Genomic DNA, 15,539 nt, shown 5'->3' with positions numbered 1-15,539 from the left:
AGGTTTCCTGTCTCTTTCTCCTCCCCGCTCCTTTCCCTCTCTTGTGAAATTTCTCCCCAGGGGCCTCTCCTCTGCCAGCCGGTCCCTGCTTGTGTGTGTATCCCTTCCTCTGCTCGGTGTCAGCGACAGTTCGCGGTCTCTCCATCTCAGCCTCCCGGCCAGGCCCTCCGGGTGGACGGTGCTCCGAGCGCCCCTCCCCGGGCGGCACTATTGGCGGAGAGGTGACGAGAAGGCGGTGTCTGGCCGCCCTCCGAGGGCGGGATTAGTCGCGGCCACCCAAAGGCGGGCAGGAGGTGGGTCCGGCGGGGAGGCGGGCGGGGCCGCTGGGGCCGAGCCCAGAGCCCCGGGCGGTCGCATTGTTTTCCTCCGCGGCTCCGGGGCTCCGCGGCTGGACTCGGACCCGGGGCTCTCCCGACAGCGCCCCGGACCCCAGATTCGAGCACCATCCAATTCGGACGCTCATCGCAGCTCGCCGGAGCCCAACCACGGATTGCGAACTCAGCGCGGCGTGTGGCCGAGGGGCGTCCGCGGCGATCTTGATCCCGCTGACCCGGATCCCGGAGCAAGTACCCCGGGCAGGGAAGGGGCTGCGGGGAGGCGGGGTGGGAGCGGGAGGGCGCGGCCGGCGGGGGGCAAGCTTCTGAAGCTCTAGGGGACCAGGGAGGGTGTCGGCGCCCCGTGTCCCTGGCTGACGGAGAGGGTCAACGAAGTTGGGGTGCAGGGAGGAAGGAGGGACGGTGGCCGAGCCCCGTAACTGTATTGGTGGGAGGAGAGTCTGGGCACCTCATTCAACTGGGCTTTCTTCGAGTCGCATCCTGCAGGATTGGGAAGCGCGAAAAGGATCATTCGAGGCGCGCACCGTAGAGAGGGTGGAAAACCCAGTCCCTTGCTTTCCCGGCAGGGAAACTAAGGCTCCGAGACCCGCGGAGAATTAGACCCTCCTGACGCCCCCGAAGGGATGGGAAGAGGGGCGCACCATTCCAGACTTTGTGTCACGGGTGCACCTCTGTCCTTGTGCAAGCCGGAGACTGAGCACCCTTTGAGGGGTTGGCTGATGCACAGAGGCGGTGAATGGGGACCCCGAGCAACCTCGGTCCCAGCGCCCATCTCCGTCCTTCAGCCCGCTCGGCCCGGGGCTTTGTTAGACTTGAGGTCTCCCAAGGAGGACATCCGAGCTGGCGACTGCCTCCTGAGCCCACAGACCCCACTCAGCGCCGGCCTCAGGCCCGCCCTCGTCGGTTCTCAGCCTCTGGCCCTGTTTCCCTGGCCTGGGAGACCCGCCTCTGCTCCCCAACCCCCGCTCCCATCCCCTCTCTGTCTGCGCCTGCAGGCCCCTCCAGCCCCTCCTCCCGCTAACGTGGCTCTGGGACCCGGTCCCGGCCCAGACTCTGCTACCGGCTCCTCCTCGGAGCCCCGGATCCAGTGAGGGGGAGACACGTCGAGCCCCTGGCCCTAGGCCCACCTCTTTCCAGGCTCGAGACACCTGGATTGTCCTGGTTGGGGGTTGGGTGGGAAGGAGGGTAGGTGCTGAGCTGGGGCTGAGAGCTAAGGGCGGGGGAAATGCCTTGGAGAAAGGAAGGCTCCAGTTCCACAAGGCCCCTTGGCGCGACCCTGCTCCCTCTGAGGAAGGTGTACTGGGGCCGGCCACCAGCCCGAAGGCTTCCTGCTATTGTCCCCAGCCCAGTCTCCCCTTCTCCATCCCTTCCCCAGCTCTGCTAGACTCTGGCTATGACCCCAGCCACTCCCCAGAGGTGGCTTCAGGGCCAGGAGAGAGAAGGGCTGTTTCCTCTTCCCAGCAAGGAGGAGGATCTGGAAAGGGGAGAGTCAGCCAGGTCTCTCCCATATGCTTCAGATGGGGGTGTGAAGAAGCTAGGATTCTTCCAGGGCAGAGTGATCTTTTCTCCAGGCCAGGAGTTGAGGAGCTGCCCAGATGCTGCTCCCCAAAAACAGCTACAAGAAGCCCTCTTAAAGATGTATCATAGTTGAGTCTAGAGGGCCAATGCAAAGGCCAGTCAAGTGTTTTTAGGGGCTGGACTAATCCACCCTAAAGTGGTGTGTGTGTGTAGACTGGGTGGGAGGGAGGCAGAGTCTGCTCTCTCAGGGAGGAAGGAAGGGCTGAGGGTGCTTGCTATCAGATCAGAGCATTTTGCCTGGAAATGAAGAGCATGTAAATGAGATGCAAATTAGCCTCTATTGTCCCTAGCTAAGGCGCTTTTGCTAAGAAGGCTGTTGGATTCTGAGGGCTTTAACATGGGAGTGGTCATCATGCCCCACAAACTCTCCTAGTGACCCCCTTTGCCAAGGCTGGCCCTGTAGTTCTAGGAGTTTCTAGCAAGGGGCCATCCCCTTGCCCTGTCCCTACATCTCTGGGCGTGAAGCCACCGGCACCTTTGTAACCAAACTATTAATAAGTGTCATCAGTCCCCTCCCATTTTCAAGGCATCTCCCCTACCCAAGGCTCAGCAGACTTTTCTTGAATTTTTACATTTACTTTTAAGGGATGTGGTAAGGGGAGTGTAACTCAGTCTCTTCCCTCCTTTGTCCTGTCTTCCACCAGGTCAGAGGTTTCCTATCCCCCTCACGCCCCCACAGGAGTCACCACCCCAGGTAAGGAAAGGGCAGCAGCTCCTGAGAGCAGGGGGTGGAAGCAGGCATGAGCAGGGAGCAGGAAGAGGGGCTGGCTCTTCTCCCCACTTGCCAGAGACCAAAGTTGTTTCCAGGGTGAAGATACTAGTTGCTCAGGGCAACTTGGAGGCAGGGGGGTGGTGGGGAGAGCAGGTTGGGGAGGATAAGAGACAAGCTATGTCCCTTTCTCTTCCTTTCTCTTCCCCTGGGAACAGCTTGTCCATCCGGAAGCATGTTGGGGGAGGAGGAAGGCTCAGCCTTTCAACACCAGAGGGTCGTTAGCTGGCTGCTACTCTGCCCCTGGGGAAGGGGGGGGTCATCATTAGGTGTTCCTCTTTTCCCTCCTCTGACTCTCTTGGGACCCCACCTGACGTCAGCCTCCCCACCAGTGATGATGGATTGGGGGTGAGGGGGGACACTTGGGTCCTGGCTTCAAGAGTAGAATTACTGGGGAGATGGAAGGGGGCTTGGCCTGGAAGCTCAGGGTCTGTTTTAGGGGACACAGTAGGTTGGGCAACTAAGGATTGGTGAAGGATAGTTACCTGTTCACAAAAGAAAGGATTCTCAACCTTCTTGACCCGATTTTTGGCACTGACTGAGCCTCTCACTTCAATTTTAGGGGAAGGAAGCTGGTATGTACCTCATACCGTGGGCCCCAGCCAGGGTCATCTGGCGGAGGGAGGCTGATGGGTGGAAGGATACCTGTCTCACCATCTCCTCCACCATATCCATCTTTTTCTGGACTTTGGGCTACAACTGCCTGCCTGTCACTGAATTATTTATATTTCAATTTCAGAGGCACCAGATGAGGGAAGGAAGGGAAAGAGGGGCACATTTAGCCATTTCGCTTCACCAATTCCTTCTACCCCTGGCTTCTCATAGTGGGTGGGTCTGCTCTTCCCCCCGCTCAAGTACATGCACCGGTTCTTAGGAGCCAGGGAGGGAGCAGGGGGCTAGAGAGCCTGGAGGGGGTGGCACAGTGGTCGGGCAGACAGCTGCAGCCAGAGCTAAATTTAGCCTCTGATCTGGCTTTGATGCAGATTCATTTTTGGTGAAGATAGTCCCCCCACCCCAACTCCCCTCCCTACTCAGCTTCTTCCCTGGCAGTAGGAAGGGCCCCTGAAGCATGAGCTTAGACCAGACAGTGACCTCTAGGCTGCCTACCCCAACTCTGTCTTCCTCAACTCTAGAAAGGGGACAGTGGCAGCCACACAGCTACCCCGCCTGGCCACAGTGCCTGCATTGCTCCCAGGGTGCTGTGGGGGTCTGGGAGGGAGGGGGAGTCAGACATGGTGCCCTCTTCCTCCTCCCAGTGCCAAGGAGTCACTATTTATAATTTTAAGGCTTCAGTCTCTAATTATAGCTGAGAAGGGGTTAGCAAGAGGGGGGCCAGGAGGTGTCACCTACTGAATGTCCCAGACCCAGTCAGGAGAGAGGAGGAAAAGCTGAGCAAGAAGGCTGACAGCAGGAGCGGGTGTGTCCTGTCCTTACCTGGGGTCATGCTTGCAGGCCTCACACCAGCCAGTGTGGGCCAGTTGGAGAGGGAAGGGCTTTGAGTGACAATGACAGCTGGCTGGGACTGGGGCAGTGCCGAGGAGAGAGTTCTTTCCCCCACCCCACAGGGTCTTCTGGGGATAGACCAGGAGAGGAGCCTGCTGGCTTGCATCAGGGGAGAGGGAACTTGGCTCCTCCCCCACTTTTCCCTGTCTCCCCTTTCAGGGCCAGCATATGGGTGAGGGGGCACCCCCTGGGGCCTGAGCTGCCCCGCACAGGATGCCCCGTGCCCCCCACTTCATGCCCTTGCTGCTGCTGCTGCTCTCGCTTCCCCATACCCAGGCTGCCTTTCCCCAGGACCCCCTCCCTCTGTTGATCTCTGACCTTCAAGGTGAGTGCCCAGTACCTGCCTTGCCCCATCTCTGTGAGCGGTTAGAGACTGAGACCCCCCAGTGTGGGAGGCAAGGTGCAGGAAGGCGCCTGGCCTCAAGGAAGCTAACAGCCAGACCAGCAAAAGGAAGCAAACAGGCAGAGTGAGCTGACACCTCCTGCCAGCTGTTTCTCATCCCTGGGCTTGGTTTCTTCACTGAGAGGCAGCATCGTGTGGAGGTTAAGAACGTGGACTCTCAGCTAGACCAAACCTTAGTAGGTTTGAATCCCTGCTCAGCTACTCACTAGCTGTGTGACCTTGCCTCAGTCTCCTCAGCTGTAAAATGAATATAATAGTATTCTGAGTGAGCTGGTGGTGGGCGCTCAGGAGGCTGAGGCAGAAAGATCACTTGAGCCCAGGAGTTGGAGGCTGTAGTGCTCTGTGATGGCGCCTGTGAATAGCCACTGCAGTCCAGCCTGGGCAGCACAGCGAGTCCTCCCACCCCCAACCCCTTACCCCATCTCTTAAAAAAAAGAAAGATTAAAAAAAAAAAAGAGCCGGGCGCGGTGGCTCACGCCTGTAATCCCAGCGCTTTGGGAGGCCGAGGTGGGTGGATCACGAGGTCAAGAGATCGAGACCATCCTGGTCAACATGGTGAAACCCCGTCTCCGCTAAGAATACAAAAAATTAGCTGGGCATGGTGGCACATGCCTGTAATCCCAGCTACTCAGGAGGCTGAGGCAGGAGAATTGCCTGAACCCAGGAGGCGGAGGTTGCGGTGAGCCGAGATTGAGTCATTGCACTCCAGCCTGGGCAACAAGAGTGAAACTCCATCTCAAAAAAAAAAAAAAAAAAAAAAAGGGAGATTTAAAAAAAGGTCTCCGGTGCAGTGGCTCACGCCTATAATCCCAGCATTTTGGGAAGCTGAGACGGGTGGATCACCTGAGGTGGGCAGATCACCTGAGGTCAGGAGTTTGAGACCAGCCTGAGCAATATGGTGAAACCCCATCTTAAAAAAAGAAGTCTTCTACCTCATGGAGTTATTTAGGGATTAAATGAGGTTATACATGTAAAGTGCTGAGAACACTATATGGCACAAAGTAAATGCTTTATATGTGTTTGCTGTTATTCTTAGCTACGAAGAGAAGACCTAATACTAGTTCAGTGGTTGCCAACACCTTACCTCCCTCTCCACCACTGGTACCAGCAATAAGTCCACCATGATAGAAAGCATAAACCCAGTTTTTCTGAGAAGAACCTTTATCTGTTTGCAGCCTGGAGTGCAGTGGCATGATCTCAGCTCACTGCAACCTCTGCCTTCTGGTTAAAGTGATTCTCCTGCCTCAGCCTCCCGAGTAGCTGGGATAACAAGCACTCACCACCAAGCCTGGCTAATTTTTGTAGTTTTAGTAGAGACAGGGTTTCACTGTGTTGGCCAGGCTGGGCTTGAACTCCTGACCTCATGATCCGCCTCCCGAAGTGCTGGGGTTACAGGCATGAGCCATCACGCCCCGCATGGATTTAGAGGAATTTTAAGGATGGAGGAACTAAAGTTTGGTTACTGAGAGTAATTGTTGAGGAACAGATAAGAATAGCAAACACTCCTATGTGCTAGAAGCAGTTCCAAGCACATTAGCAATGTTAAATCGTTTATCCCTGAACTCTGGCTATCCTTTGACCACTGATGACTGTGGTTTCCACCATGAGCCAGCCAGGTGGATGCTGGAGGTGAGATGGTCAGAGGAGACAGAAACCTTGGAGGGCTGAGGTGGCCTGTGAAGAGCCTTGAGGGGAGGGCGCAGAGAGGGCTGGGAGAAATGGAGTGAGTAAATGCTCTGGTGGGACAGCCCCCGAGGTGGGAGTCAAAGGAAATTGCCAGGCCCAAGGCAGTTCTGAGAAGGGACTAGGCTCAGCTCTGGAGGCAGGCAGAGACCTAGATCTGAATCCTGATACCTGCCGCTTCTGAACTAAATGGCTTCTAGCCCCAAGCTCCTCATCTGGAAAATGGGGCCAAAGCTACCTCTGCAAAGTGCTACCACTGTTTGGCAGAGGTTAGGCACTCAGTGTTGGTATTATTGTTAGGAATAGCTTTTGGGCACTCTAACCTCACATGGTAACCAGTGTGCCGCTGCTGGGTTTCATCGGGTTGGAGAGGGTGTTGGGAAGTGTGTGGTATCCTGGCTGGCCCTCAGCACCCCACCTCTCTGTGTCCGCTAGGTACTTCCCCATTATCCTGGTTTCGGGGCCTGGAGGATGATTCTGTGGCTGCAGAGCTTGGGCTGGACTTTCAGAGATTCCTGACCTTGAACCGGACCTTGCTAGTGGCTGCCCGGTAAACTGGCCGTGGCTCAGTTGTGGGGCAGACATGGGACCTGCATGGCCACTGCAGCATCTTGCAGGGGACACGTGTAGGCAGGCGCACAAGCCGTGGGGTGTGGACATGCTTGGACCCAGAGCACAAATGCCAAGGCATGGAGTTAAGGGGCGGGCAGGGGGCAGAAGGTCCGCACTGTTTGTCCCTGAACAGCTGACAGTGGGTAAGGTGGGGGCTGAGGAGCTCAGCTGGGGTGCCATGACTAGGCTCTGATCCCTCCTTCTCTACCCCTTCAGGGATCACGTTTTCTCCTTTGATCTTCAAGCCCAAGAAGAAGGGGAGGGGCTGGTGCCCAACAAGGTGAGGGGCTGTGTGGGAGAGGTCCAGACATGGAGATGAGGCTGGGAGAGGTCTAATGGGGGGCAGGTGGGTGGGAAGAAGAATCCAAAAGAAGCCATAATGTGAGGAGGGAACCCAGCTGCCCCATGATTTTCCCTTCTCAACTTCTCCCTTTAGTATCTAACATGGAGGAGCCAAGATGTGGAGAACTGTGCTGTGCGGGGAAAGCTGACGGTAAGGAGATGGGAACGTGGAAGGAAGGAGAGGATTACTCTGCCTCCAGGCTCCGTCCAACTGGTCTCTACCATGCCCAATTTCCTTCACACTTTTTCCATCCCAGCCACAGGGGAAAATGGGGAGGAAAGAGAATTCCTGATTTTTAGTTTCTCTTAAATACCTCACAGAAAAGTGAGGCTCAGAGAGGCCAAAGGACTTGCTTAAGGCCAGAGGGCCAGCAAACAGCTTAGTTGGGACTTTATCTCACATTGCTTTGATGGACTCAAAAGGAGTAGCCCACCTATCTGTTGCCCCCCTTCTCAGACCCAGAACCCTGTCACTGACCTAGAATTTTGGGTTCTCTAGGACGAGTGCTACAACTATATTCGTGTTCTTCTTCCATGGGACTCCCGGACGCTCCTTGCCTGTGGAACGAACTCATTCAGCCCTATGTGCCGCAGCTATGGGGTACAAAAGAGAGGGTGGGGGTCAGGATGGGAGTTGGGGGGACCCCAAGATAGGCAATCAGTTTGATGGGAAAGGACCAGGAAGTGGGGTTGGGGAATGGGAGTGCCCAGAATGCAAGGGTTCAGAGGGAGTGGGGAGGAGGTAATGGGGCAGGAGGGGCAGAGGGAGTGGGGAGGAGGCAATGGGACAGGAGGGGATAGGCTGTGGAGCCATACTCCAAGACCCTAAAGGTTCCAGGATCTGCTCCCTCTGCCCCCAGATAACTTCGCTGCAGCAGGAGGGTGAGGAGCTGAGTGGGCAGGCTCGATGTCCCTTTGACGCCACCCAGTCCAACGTGGCCATCTTTGCAGGTGTGCAACTGGGCATGTGAGAAGCAAGCATGCGGCTGGAGGGAGTTCCCACTTCAGCTCCTCTCCCAACCGGTCTTTTCCCCGTTCCCCTGAGTGGAGGGTTGAGGTAGGGGCCAGGGCCAGGCCTCGGCAGGGGTGCGGGAAGCCCAAGAAGAGGCAGGATGCAGATCCCTGAGCCCTCCCCTGACACTACTTCACCCATCCCTCCAGAGGGCAGCCTGTACTCAGCCACAGCTGCGGATTTCCAGGCCAGTGATGCTGTAGTTTACAGAAGCCTTGGGCCTCAGCCCCCACTCCGCTCCGCCAAGTACGACTCCAAGTGGCTCCGAGGTCAGGCGGGCCTGGGGGAAGGAGACTGTTCTTGGGGAGGAGGCGCAGAGGGAGGACTGTGGCAGGGAGCAGGCAGAGGGTGTGGTAGTGGGTATGTACGCAATGGGTAGAGGGGTGTGGGACCAGGAGCTTCTGAGTAGATACAGATACTCTTCTATACCCTTCCCTGTCACTTCCCACCTTAGAGCCACACTTTGTCCATGCCCTGGAGCATGGAGACCATGTCTACTTCTTCTTCCGAGAGGTCTCTGTGGAAGATGCCCGGCTGGGGAGGGTAAGGAGGTGGGCATCAGGGTGGGTAGCTGGAGGGTTCTGCTGGATCCTGAGGAGCCAGTCTGAGTGGGAGGAGAGCTCCTGACCGTGATCTCCACAAAGCAATCCCCTGGACTCTCAGCCCCCAGCTTGGAATAGCCCCGAGGCCTCTGCCCCCACATCTTGCTTGTCCCTCACCCTTGACCCACACTGACCCACCACAATACACCCTTCATTCACTATGCCCCACACATTGCTACCTTGGTGCTAACTCACCACGCTCATGCACACAGCTGACCCTGTGACTCTTTCACTGCTGTCTGCTCCACTCTCTTACCCCAGGTGCAGTTCTCCCGAGTAGCCCGAGTGTGTAAACGTGACATGGGCGGCTCACCTCGGGCCTTGGACCGCCACTGGACATCCTTCCTGAAGCTGCGGCTCAACTGCTCTGTCCCTGGGGACTCCACTTTCTATTTTGACGTCTTACAGGCCTTGACTGGGCCTGTGAACCTGCATGGCCGCTCTGCTCTCTTTGGGGTCTTCACCACTCAGACCAATAGGTTGGTACTAGTCTAACTAGTGTGACCCGATCTGTCCCCTGCCTCACCAGCCTCCAAACTCCCCTTTCACAGCCTGCTGATGGGGGCCGTCAAGGAAACCTCTAAGCAAAGCCAGTTTGCTGTCTTGCCTACCATGTTTTCTCCTAGTGTGGCACCCAGTGGCTGCCCCACCTCCTCAGTCTCTACCTCCTAACGTGGTGTGTGAAGGGGGGCACCACTTCTTCCTCGGAAAAGTTGTGCAGTTCCTTTCAACACCTATCCTGCATCTTTTCTGGCTCCTCCAGCATCCCTGGCTCTGCCGTCTGCGCCTTCTACCTGGATGAGATTGAGCGTGGGTTTGAGGGCAAGTTCAAGGAGCAGAGGAGTCTGGATGGGGCCTGGACTCCTGTGTCTGAGGACAGGGTCCCCTCACCCAGGTACCCAAGATGGGAGTGGCTTTTGTGGGGTTAGATGCTGCTTGCTTCTGCAAGACGGGACTATGAGGAGGGGGTAAGATGTCCAAGGCCTCAGGGTGGGGAGCTGTAGTGGGGTGGCAGTGGGACCAAAGAGCTGTGTCAGGGAAGGGGAGCAGTGGTATGAGTGTCTGTGTGGAGGGGAGCAAGGCTTTCTAGTCATGTTTGGGAGCAATGGGGGGCACAGAGCTTAAGCTCTAGCTCCCAGTCCCAAGGCAGCCCCTTCCTATGCACCCCCCAGGCCAGGATCCTGTGCAGGAATAGGGGGAGCTGCCTTGTTCTCCTCTTCTCGAGACCTCCCTGATGACGTCCTGACCTTCATCAAGGCTCACCCGCTGCTGGACCCCGCTGTGCCGTCTGCCACCCATCAGCCTCTACTCACTCTCACCAGCAGGTATGGGGCTGAAACACACTGACCACCGCCCCTCTGTCCTCAGCCACCCTCCTTTTTCTTTGACCCCACAAGGTAAACCACATTGGTGAGAGGAAGAACTTGTAAAAGTAGACTGGAGAGAGCTAAGAGAACCCTGGGGCCTGGGGGGAGGGCACAGGCACAGCTACCAGGACAGCCGGGCTCTCCCTGAAATGCTCAGCCTTCCCTAGACAGGTTCCCTGACCTCAGGCCCTTTCCTCCAGGGCCCTACTGACCCAGGTAGCTGTGGATGGCATGGCTGGTCCCCACAGTAACATCACAGTCATGTTCCTTGGCTCCAACGACGGGACAGTGCTGAAGGTGCTGCCCCCAGGTGGGCGATCTGGGGGACCTGAGCCGATCCTTCTGGAAGAGATTGATGCCTACAGCCCTGCCCGGTGAGACCTTTGGAGAGCAGGCCCCCTGCAGAGCAAGGATGGGATGGGAGGTAGCAGCTGTGGATGTGGGAATGGGTTGGAAACATCAACATTGGCTTTTGCAGGGTGGGAGCTCTGGGCTAGAGAGGCTTGGCAAGAAGACTGGACAGTGTGGTTGGGCAGGGCAGCTCCATGGGTTGTGCTCAGTTTCTTGTGCACCTCCCGCTTTCTGTTTTTCTACTCACTCAGGGTAAAGGTAGCCTCACCTGCCCATCTCTGGTTCCTTCTGGCCTCATCCTAGGTGCAGTGGGAAGCGGGCAGCCCTAACAGCACGACGGATCATAGGGCTGGAGCTGGACACTGAGGGTCACAGGCTCTTTGTGGCTTTTTCTGGCTGTATTGTCTACCTCCCTCTCAGCCGGTGTGCCCGGCATGGGGCCTGTCGGAGGTGAGAGGGGCCTGAGGCCCTGTGTGGGCAAGCTCCCCGGGCCAGCAAGAGCACAGAAACAGGTCTTGGGGTTGGCAGGGAAACACAGGGGATGGCTGGGATGTGTGTGGGTACCTCAAGCATTCTGAAGGTGGGCAGCAACCAGGGTGTGGAAAGGCTGGCGGTCTCCTGTAAGCAAGGGTGAGAAGAGGCAGCAGAATGTTAAGTGACTAGAGTGGAAAGGGTTCCAGCTTCACATGCCTCTGCTTTCCCTAGGAGCTGTCTGGCTTCTCAGGACCCATACTGTGGATGGCACAGCTCCAGAGGCTGTGTGGATATCAGGGGACCTGGTGGGTGAGTGATGGGTCCTTGGATTTCCTGAGCATAAAATTCCCCACCACTAAAAGAAGAGGGCCAGAGTGGGAGACAGGGACAAGGTATAGAATTCTAGAGCCACCTCGTTTTCCTCCTAGGACTGATGTGGATCGGGCTGGGAACCAGGAATCCATGGAACATGGTGACTGCCAAGGTAAACAGAAGAGGCGGCTGTGGTGAAGCCAAAGCTGCACATGGCTATGATGGCCACAGACACCATCCCAGGCTTAGGCTCTTGTCCTTCTCTCCTTCTATGGCACAGTCACCCCATCAGTTCTTCATGAAGCTTCTCCCTCCCCCCAATCTTCACCCTCTTTGCTTCTTCACAGACGGAGCTACTGGGAGTCAGTCTGGCCCTGGGGATTCTGCTTATGGTGAGTCCTCTTGTACCAACTCCACCTTCCCTTGCTCAGCCCACATACCTGAGTGTGTGTCCTGTGGCAGCAGCAGACCAGCATCCTGAACACCCTGGGAGTCTCAGAAAAGGGTCAGCATCCTCCAGATACCCAGCATGTAGCTCAGTACTTGGCACACAGTAGGGCACTTTTTGAATAAATAAATCAATGTCCTGCATGATGAGCCCTGTCCCATGCCCAGAAGAAAGTAGAGGCTGGTATTCTGGACTCCTAGGTTCCACAGGAGGGAGGAAGGACCCCTGGAAGGGTGTCAAGGGGAAAGATCAGGAGCCTCACTGGCTCTGACCTGGTCTCTGTCACCAGTGCTTCCGGGTCCTGGTCCTGACTTTGGGACCCTCAGTCCCCCCAGTGATGCCCACTCCCGGCCCCAGTCTTCCACTCTTGGAGCTTACACTCGGGGTAAGGGGGCTACCTGGGAGGGACAGGAGTGAAGTGTGGAGCTGCTGATTCTTGGAGTGTTCTAAGCCCCTCACTGACCGGTGTTTGGTGCTCACTAACGCCTGTTTGGAGCCTCCTCTCCCCAGAGCTGGGCATCTCAGCCCCACCTCCGTCTGCACGAGCAGTTTGGCAGTTGCTCTTGGCATGGCTACAGGGGCCAGAACTGGGATGGGGACTCCCCAGGCCTAAGCTCTGGCCTCAGTGTGAGGGGTAGTACATGGGCTGTTGCTGAGGGGGTCAGGGGAGGTGAATCCTGAGGATGGTGGAGGCTGTGGATGGTATCAGGCCTGGGAACTGCCGGCGCCTCTGAGCCTAGGTCCCCCCACACCACCTCCCCTCGGCTGAGCCTCCCTCCTCCCTCTCGGTCAGCAGGCGTGCGCCGGGACCCGCCCCCAGCCTCAGCCTCCCGCTCCGTCCCCATCCCACTCCTCCTGGCCAGTGTGGCCGCAGCTTTCGCCCTGGGCGCCTCAGTGTCTGGCCTCCTGGTCTCCTGTGCTTGTCGCCGCGCCCACCGACGTCGAGGCAAGGACATCGAGACTCCGGGGCTCCCGCGCCCTCTTTCCCTCCGCAGTTTGGCCCGGCTCCACGGTGGGGGCCCAGAGCCCCCGCCGCCGTCCAAGGACAGCGACGCGGTGCAGACGCCGCAGCTGTACACCACCTTCCTGCCGCCTCCCGAGGGCGTGCCCCCGCCGGAGCTGGCCTGCCTGCCCACCCCCGAGTCCACGCCGGAGCTGCCGGTCAAGCGCCTCCGCGCCGTCGGGGACCCCTGGGAGTGGAACCAGAACAGGAACAACGCCAAGGAGGGCCCGGGCCGCTCTCGGGGCGGGAACGTGGGGGGCGGTCCCGCGCCCCGCGTGCTCGTGAGGCCGCCACCGCCCGGCTGTCCCGGGCAGGCGGTGGAAGTCACCACCCTGGAGGAACTGCTGCGCTACCTGCACGGCCCGCAACCGCCCAGGAAGGGGGCCGAGCCCCCACTTCCTTTAACCTCGCGGGCGCTCCCGCCAGAGCCCGCCCCCGCCCTCTTGGGCGGCCCCAGCCCCCGGCCCCAGGAGTGCGCCCCGCCGCTGAGGCTGGACGTGCCCCCCGACGGCAGGTGCGCCGCTGCCCCCGCCCGGCCCGCGCTCTCCGCCCCCGCTCCCCGGCTGGGCGTCGGCGGGGGCCGAAGGTTGCCTTTCTCCAGCCACCGGGCCCCTCCTGCCCTGCTCACTCGAGTCCCCTCGGGAGGTCCCTCCAGGTACTCCGGGGGGTCCGGGAGGCACCTCCTGTACCTGGGCCGGCCCGAGGGTTATCGGGGCCGCGCCCTGAAGAGGGTGGACATGGAGAAGCCCCAGCTGTCCCCGAAGGCTCCCCTCGTCGGGCCCTCCTCCCGCCAGGCCGTCCCGAACGGCGGCCATTTCAACTTTTAAAGGGAGCGGCCCACGGCCTCCAGCGGAGGGCGAGCGGGGTGGGGAGTCCTCTCGGCCGCGAGCGGGACGCTCTTCAGGACGCCTCACCGCCCCCTCGCCCCGCACCTCCGGCCTTCCCGACTCGCAGAGTCTCCCGAGGCCCCTTTCCGCGTCGGGTCTATTTATTGACTGTCGACTGTCTTTCCCCTGCCCTCGAGAGAGGAGTGGGAGGTGAGAAGCCCGTCCCCTCAGTGAGCCAGCACTTCGGGGGGAGCCGGCGGACTCCCACTCCCCGCTCCCTTCCAGCCAAGCTGCCTTAACTCGCCCCAAGGGGCGCCCCTAGAGACTGGGCCCCAGGCGGGCCGCGCGGCGGACGGGCTGGGCCGGGGCCGCGCGCGTTGTGTCCCAAGTCCTCGGGCCTCCGGGGCTGGGACGTGCCTCTCCTACTGTGTAGGAGCCTCCGCTTCCCAATACAGCCGTGTCCGCAGCCGCTGCCTGACTTTACTCGGGCTGGGGAGGGCGGCAGTCGGTCGGCTCGCTCGGGGCGCCCTCGCCCTCGGCCTTCGTCGGGGCCTGGGCTCTCCGGGGTAAGGGGATGGCTGCGGTCCCGCCGGGGTGAGTCAGGAAAGGTTTCCTGAAGGAAGCGAGCGAACTATTGGTGCCGAGGTGAGCCTGGGCCCGGGGGACGCGGTAGAGTTGGGGTGGGCCTGGGAAGGCCCTTGGAGCTCGTTCCCGGATCGAGGTAAGAGGGACCTGCTTACAGGCCTCGTCTATGGGACGGGGAGGGGGAGGGAATTTTTTGAGAAATAAAATGAAGCTGCAGCGTACGTTAACTGAAGTTCCACATCAGAAAATCTTGTCCTGAGAATCTGGCTAGAAGAGTTGGGGTCGCAGGAGGGGTAGGCTGCAAAAAACGCAAAAGATTCGGCCCTGTTGGAGGCAAGGCTCTGCCCCCAGCTCTTCCCTGAGGAGTGGACCCCGCGGAGAGCGGGAGGGGGCGAGAGCGCGCGCGGCGTCACACGCATGCGCAGCCACTCCGCGAGGCGCCTCCGCCGCGCTCGAGCTCCGCGCGCCCAGGGTCGGCTAGCGTGTGGCGGTCCCGATGCTCCCTTTGCTCCGGTTGGAATTGGCTGCCCGGGCTGGGACTGGCTGCGTTATCCCCGGCACCACTGGGAGGGTCGAACAGGACCACCTGCACCGCCCACCACCCTCGCGCTAACGACGCTTAAGGCCTAACGCCGGCGGCGTTCGTTAGTGCGAATTTACAAATCGGGTTTTTCACCCGTTCGTGGCTGCAGTGTCCGCCCGGTTCAAGCCTCACATTCTCCCGCTGGCGCCGCCTGGGGGCCGGGCCAACCCACTGCTGCTAAGGAAGCATCATCAGTCCCTTTCCCGATTGCTACCTAAAAGTCCTCGGCGAGAAACTGCTGAGGACAATTAAGTGAAGAACCCTGAGGTTGTTCCTAGTTCCGCCCTTTACTACCTGAGATTATGACGGGTCAAAACTCCTCCTGGAGCCTCCATTTGCTCATCTGAAAAATGGGGTTGAGAGGCTCAAGTACTAGAATGTGAAAAAGCTTTCTAAAGGCATGGCATCTTGTGAGATAGGATTTCCTCCAAACTCACGCATAGGCTATTCCTATTCCTAACTTTGTGATCTGCTTTTACTAGGCAATCCCTTTCCCTTTGTATCCTTAGAATTTTCATCTATAGATTTTACCCTCAGGGTTTTTTAATGCCCTCTGAACATTACTCCTATTTCAGTTAAGCTTATCTGGCCAAATTGGCTTGTCCTCCAGAGTCTGACCTCTTTTTGCTTGGCTCTTGTTTCACCAGGTTGGAGTGGTCCTTTCGGTCTCACTTTTTCCCGTTTTGGGTGCCTCACCTAAAGCAAGGTGCTTCGGGGCCAGTGTTAGTTTCCTAGGTACTGGAGGAAAGC

The 15,539-nt window shown here is 58.6% G+C and overlaps 1 protein-coding gene across 6 annotated transcripts; it reads left to right on the top strand.

Moving 5' to 3' along the window:
* Positions 1–427: 427 nt before the first annotated feature.
* On the top strand, positions 428–13,689 carry SEMA6C (semaphorin 6C). Of its 6 annotated transcripts, none has more exons than XM_012462654.2 (20): positions 428–562; positions 2,558–2,607; positions 4,345–4,510; positions 6,707–6,821; positions 7,100–7,163; positions 7,320–7,376; positions 7,725–7,826; positions 8,086–8,176; positions 8,387–8,506; positions 8,692–8,780; positions 9,101–9,318; positions 9,603–9,734; positions 10,012–10,164; positions 10,407–10,580; positions 10,861–11,007; positions 11,263–11,340; positions 11,460–11,515; positions 11,691–11,735; positions 12,081–12,176; positions 12,588–13,688. In XM_012462654.2, exons 3-20 carry the CDS (start codon positions 4,399–4,401, stop codon positions 13,619–13,621), a joined length of 2,883 nt encoding a protein of 960 aa, XP_012318077.1. In that variant the 5' UTR covers positions 428–562; positions 2,558–2,607; positions 4,345–4,398; the 3' UTR covers positions 13,622–13,688. The 6 variants fall into 6 exon arrangements, with proteins under 6 accessions (XP_012318077.1, XP_012318079.1, XP_012318081.1 ...); XM_012462656.2 differs by having other exon boundaries at positions 428–566; XM_012462658.2 differs by lacking the exon at positions 428–562 and having other exon boundaries at positions 2,059–2,607; positions 10,867–11,007; positions 12,588–13,689.
* The last annotated feature ends 1,850 nt before the right edge of the window (positions 13,690–15,539 follow it).

This window comes from Aotus nancymaae, unplaced genomic scaffold (assembly GCF_030222135.1).
Source record: "Aotus nancymaae isolate 86718 unplaced genomic scaffold, 86718_ANA_hifiasm-v0.15.2.pri h1tg000108l, whole genome shotgun sequence".
NCBI classification, from domain to species: domain Eukaryota; kingdom Metazoa; phylum Chordata; class Mammalia; order Primates; family Aotidae; genus Aotus; species Aotus nancymaae.
This window is presented reverse-complemented; position numbering and strand designations above follow the sequence as displayed.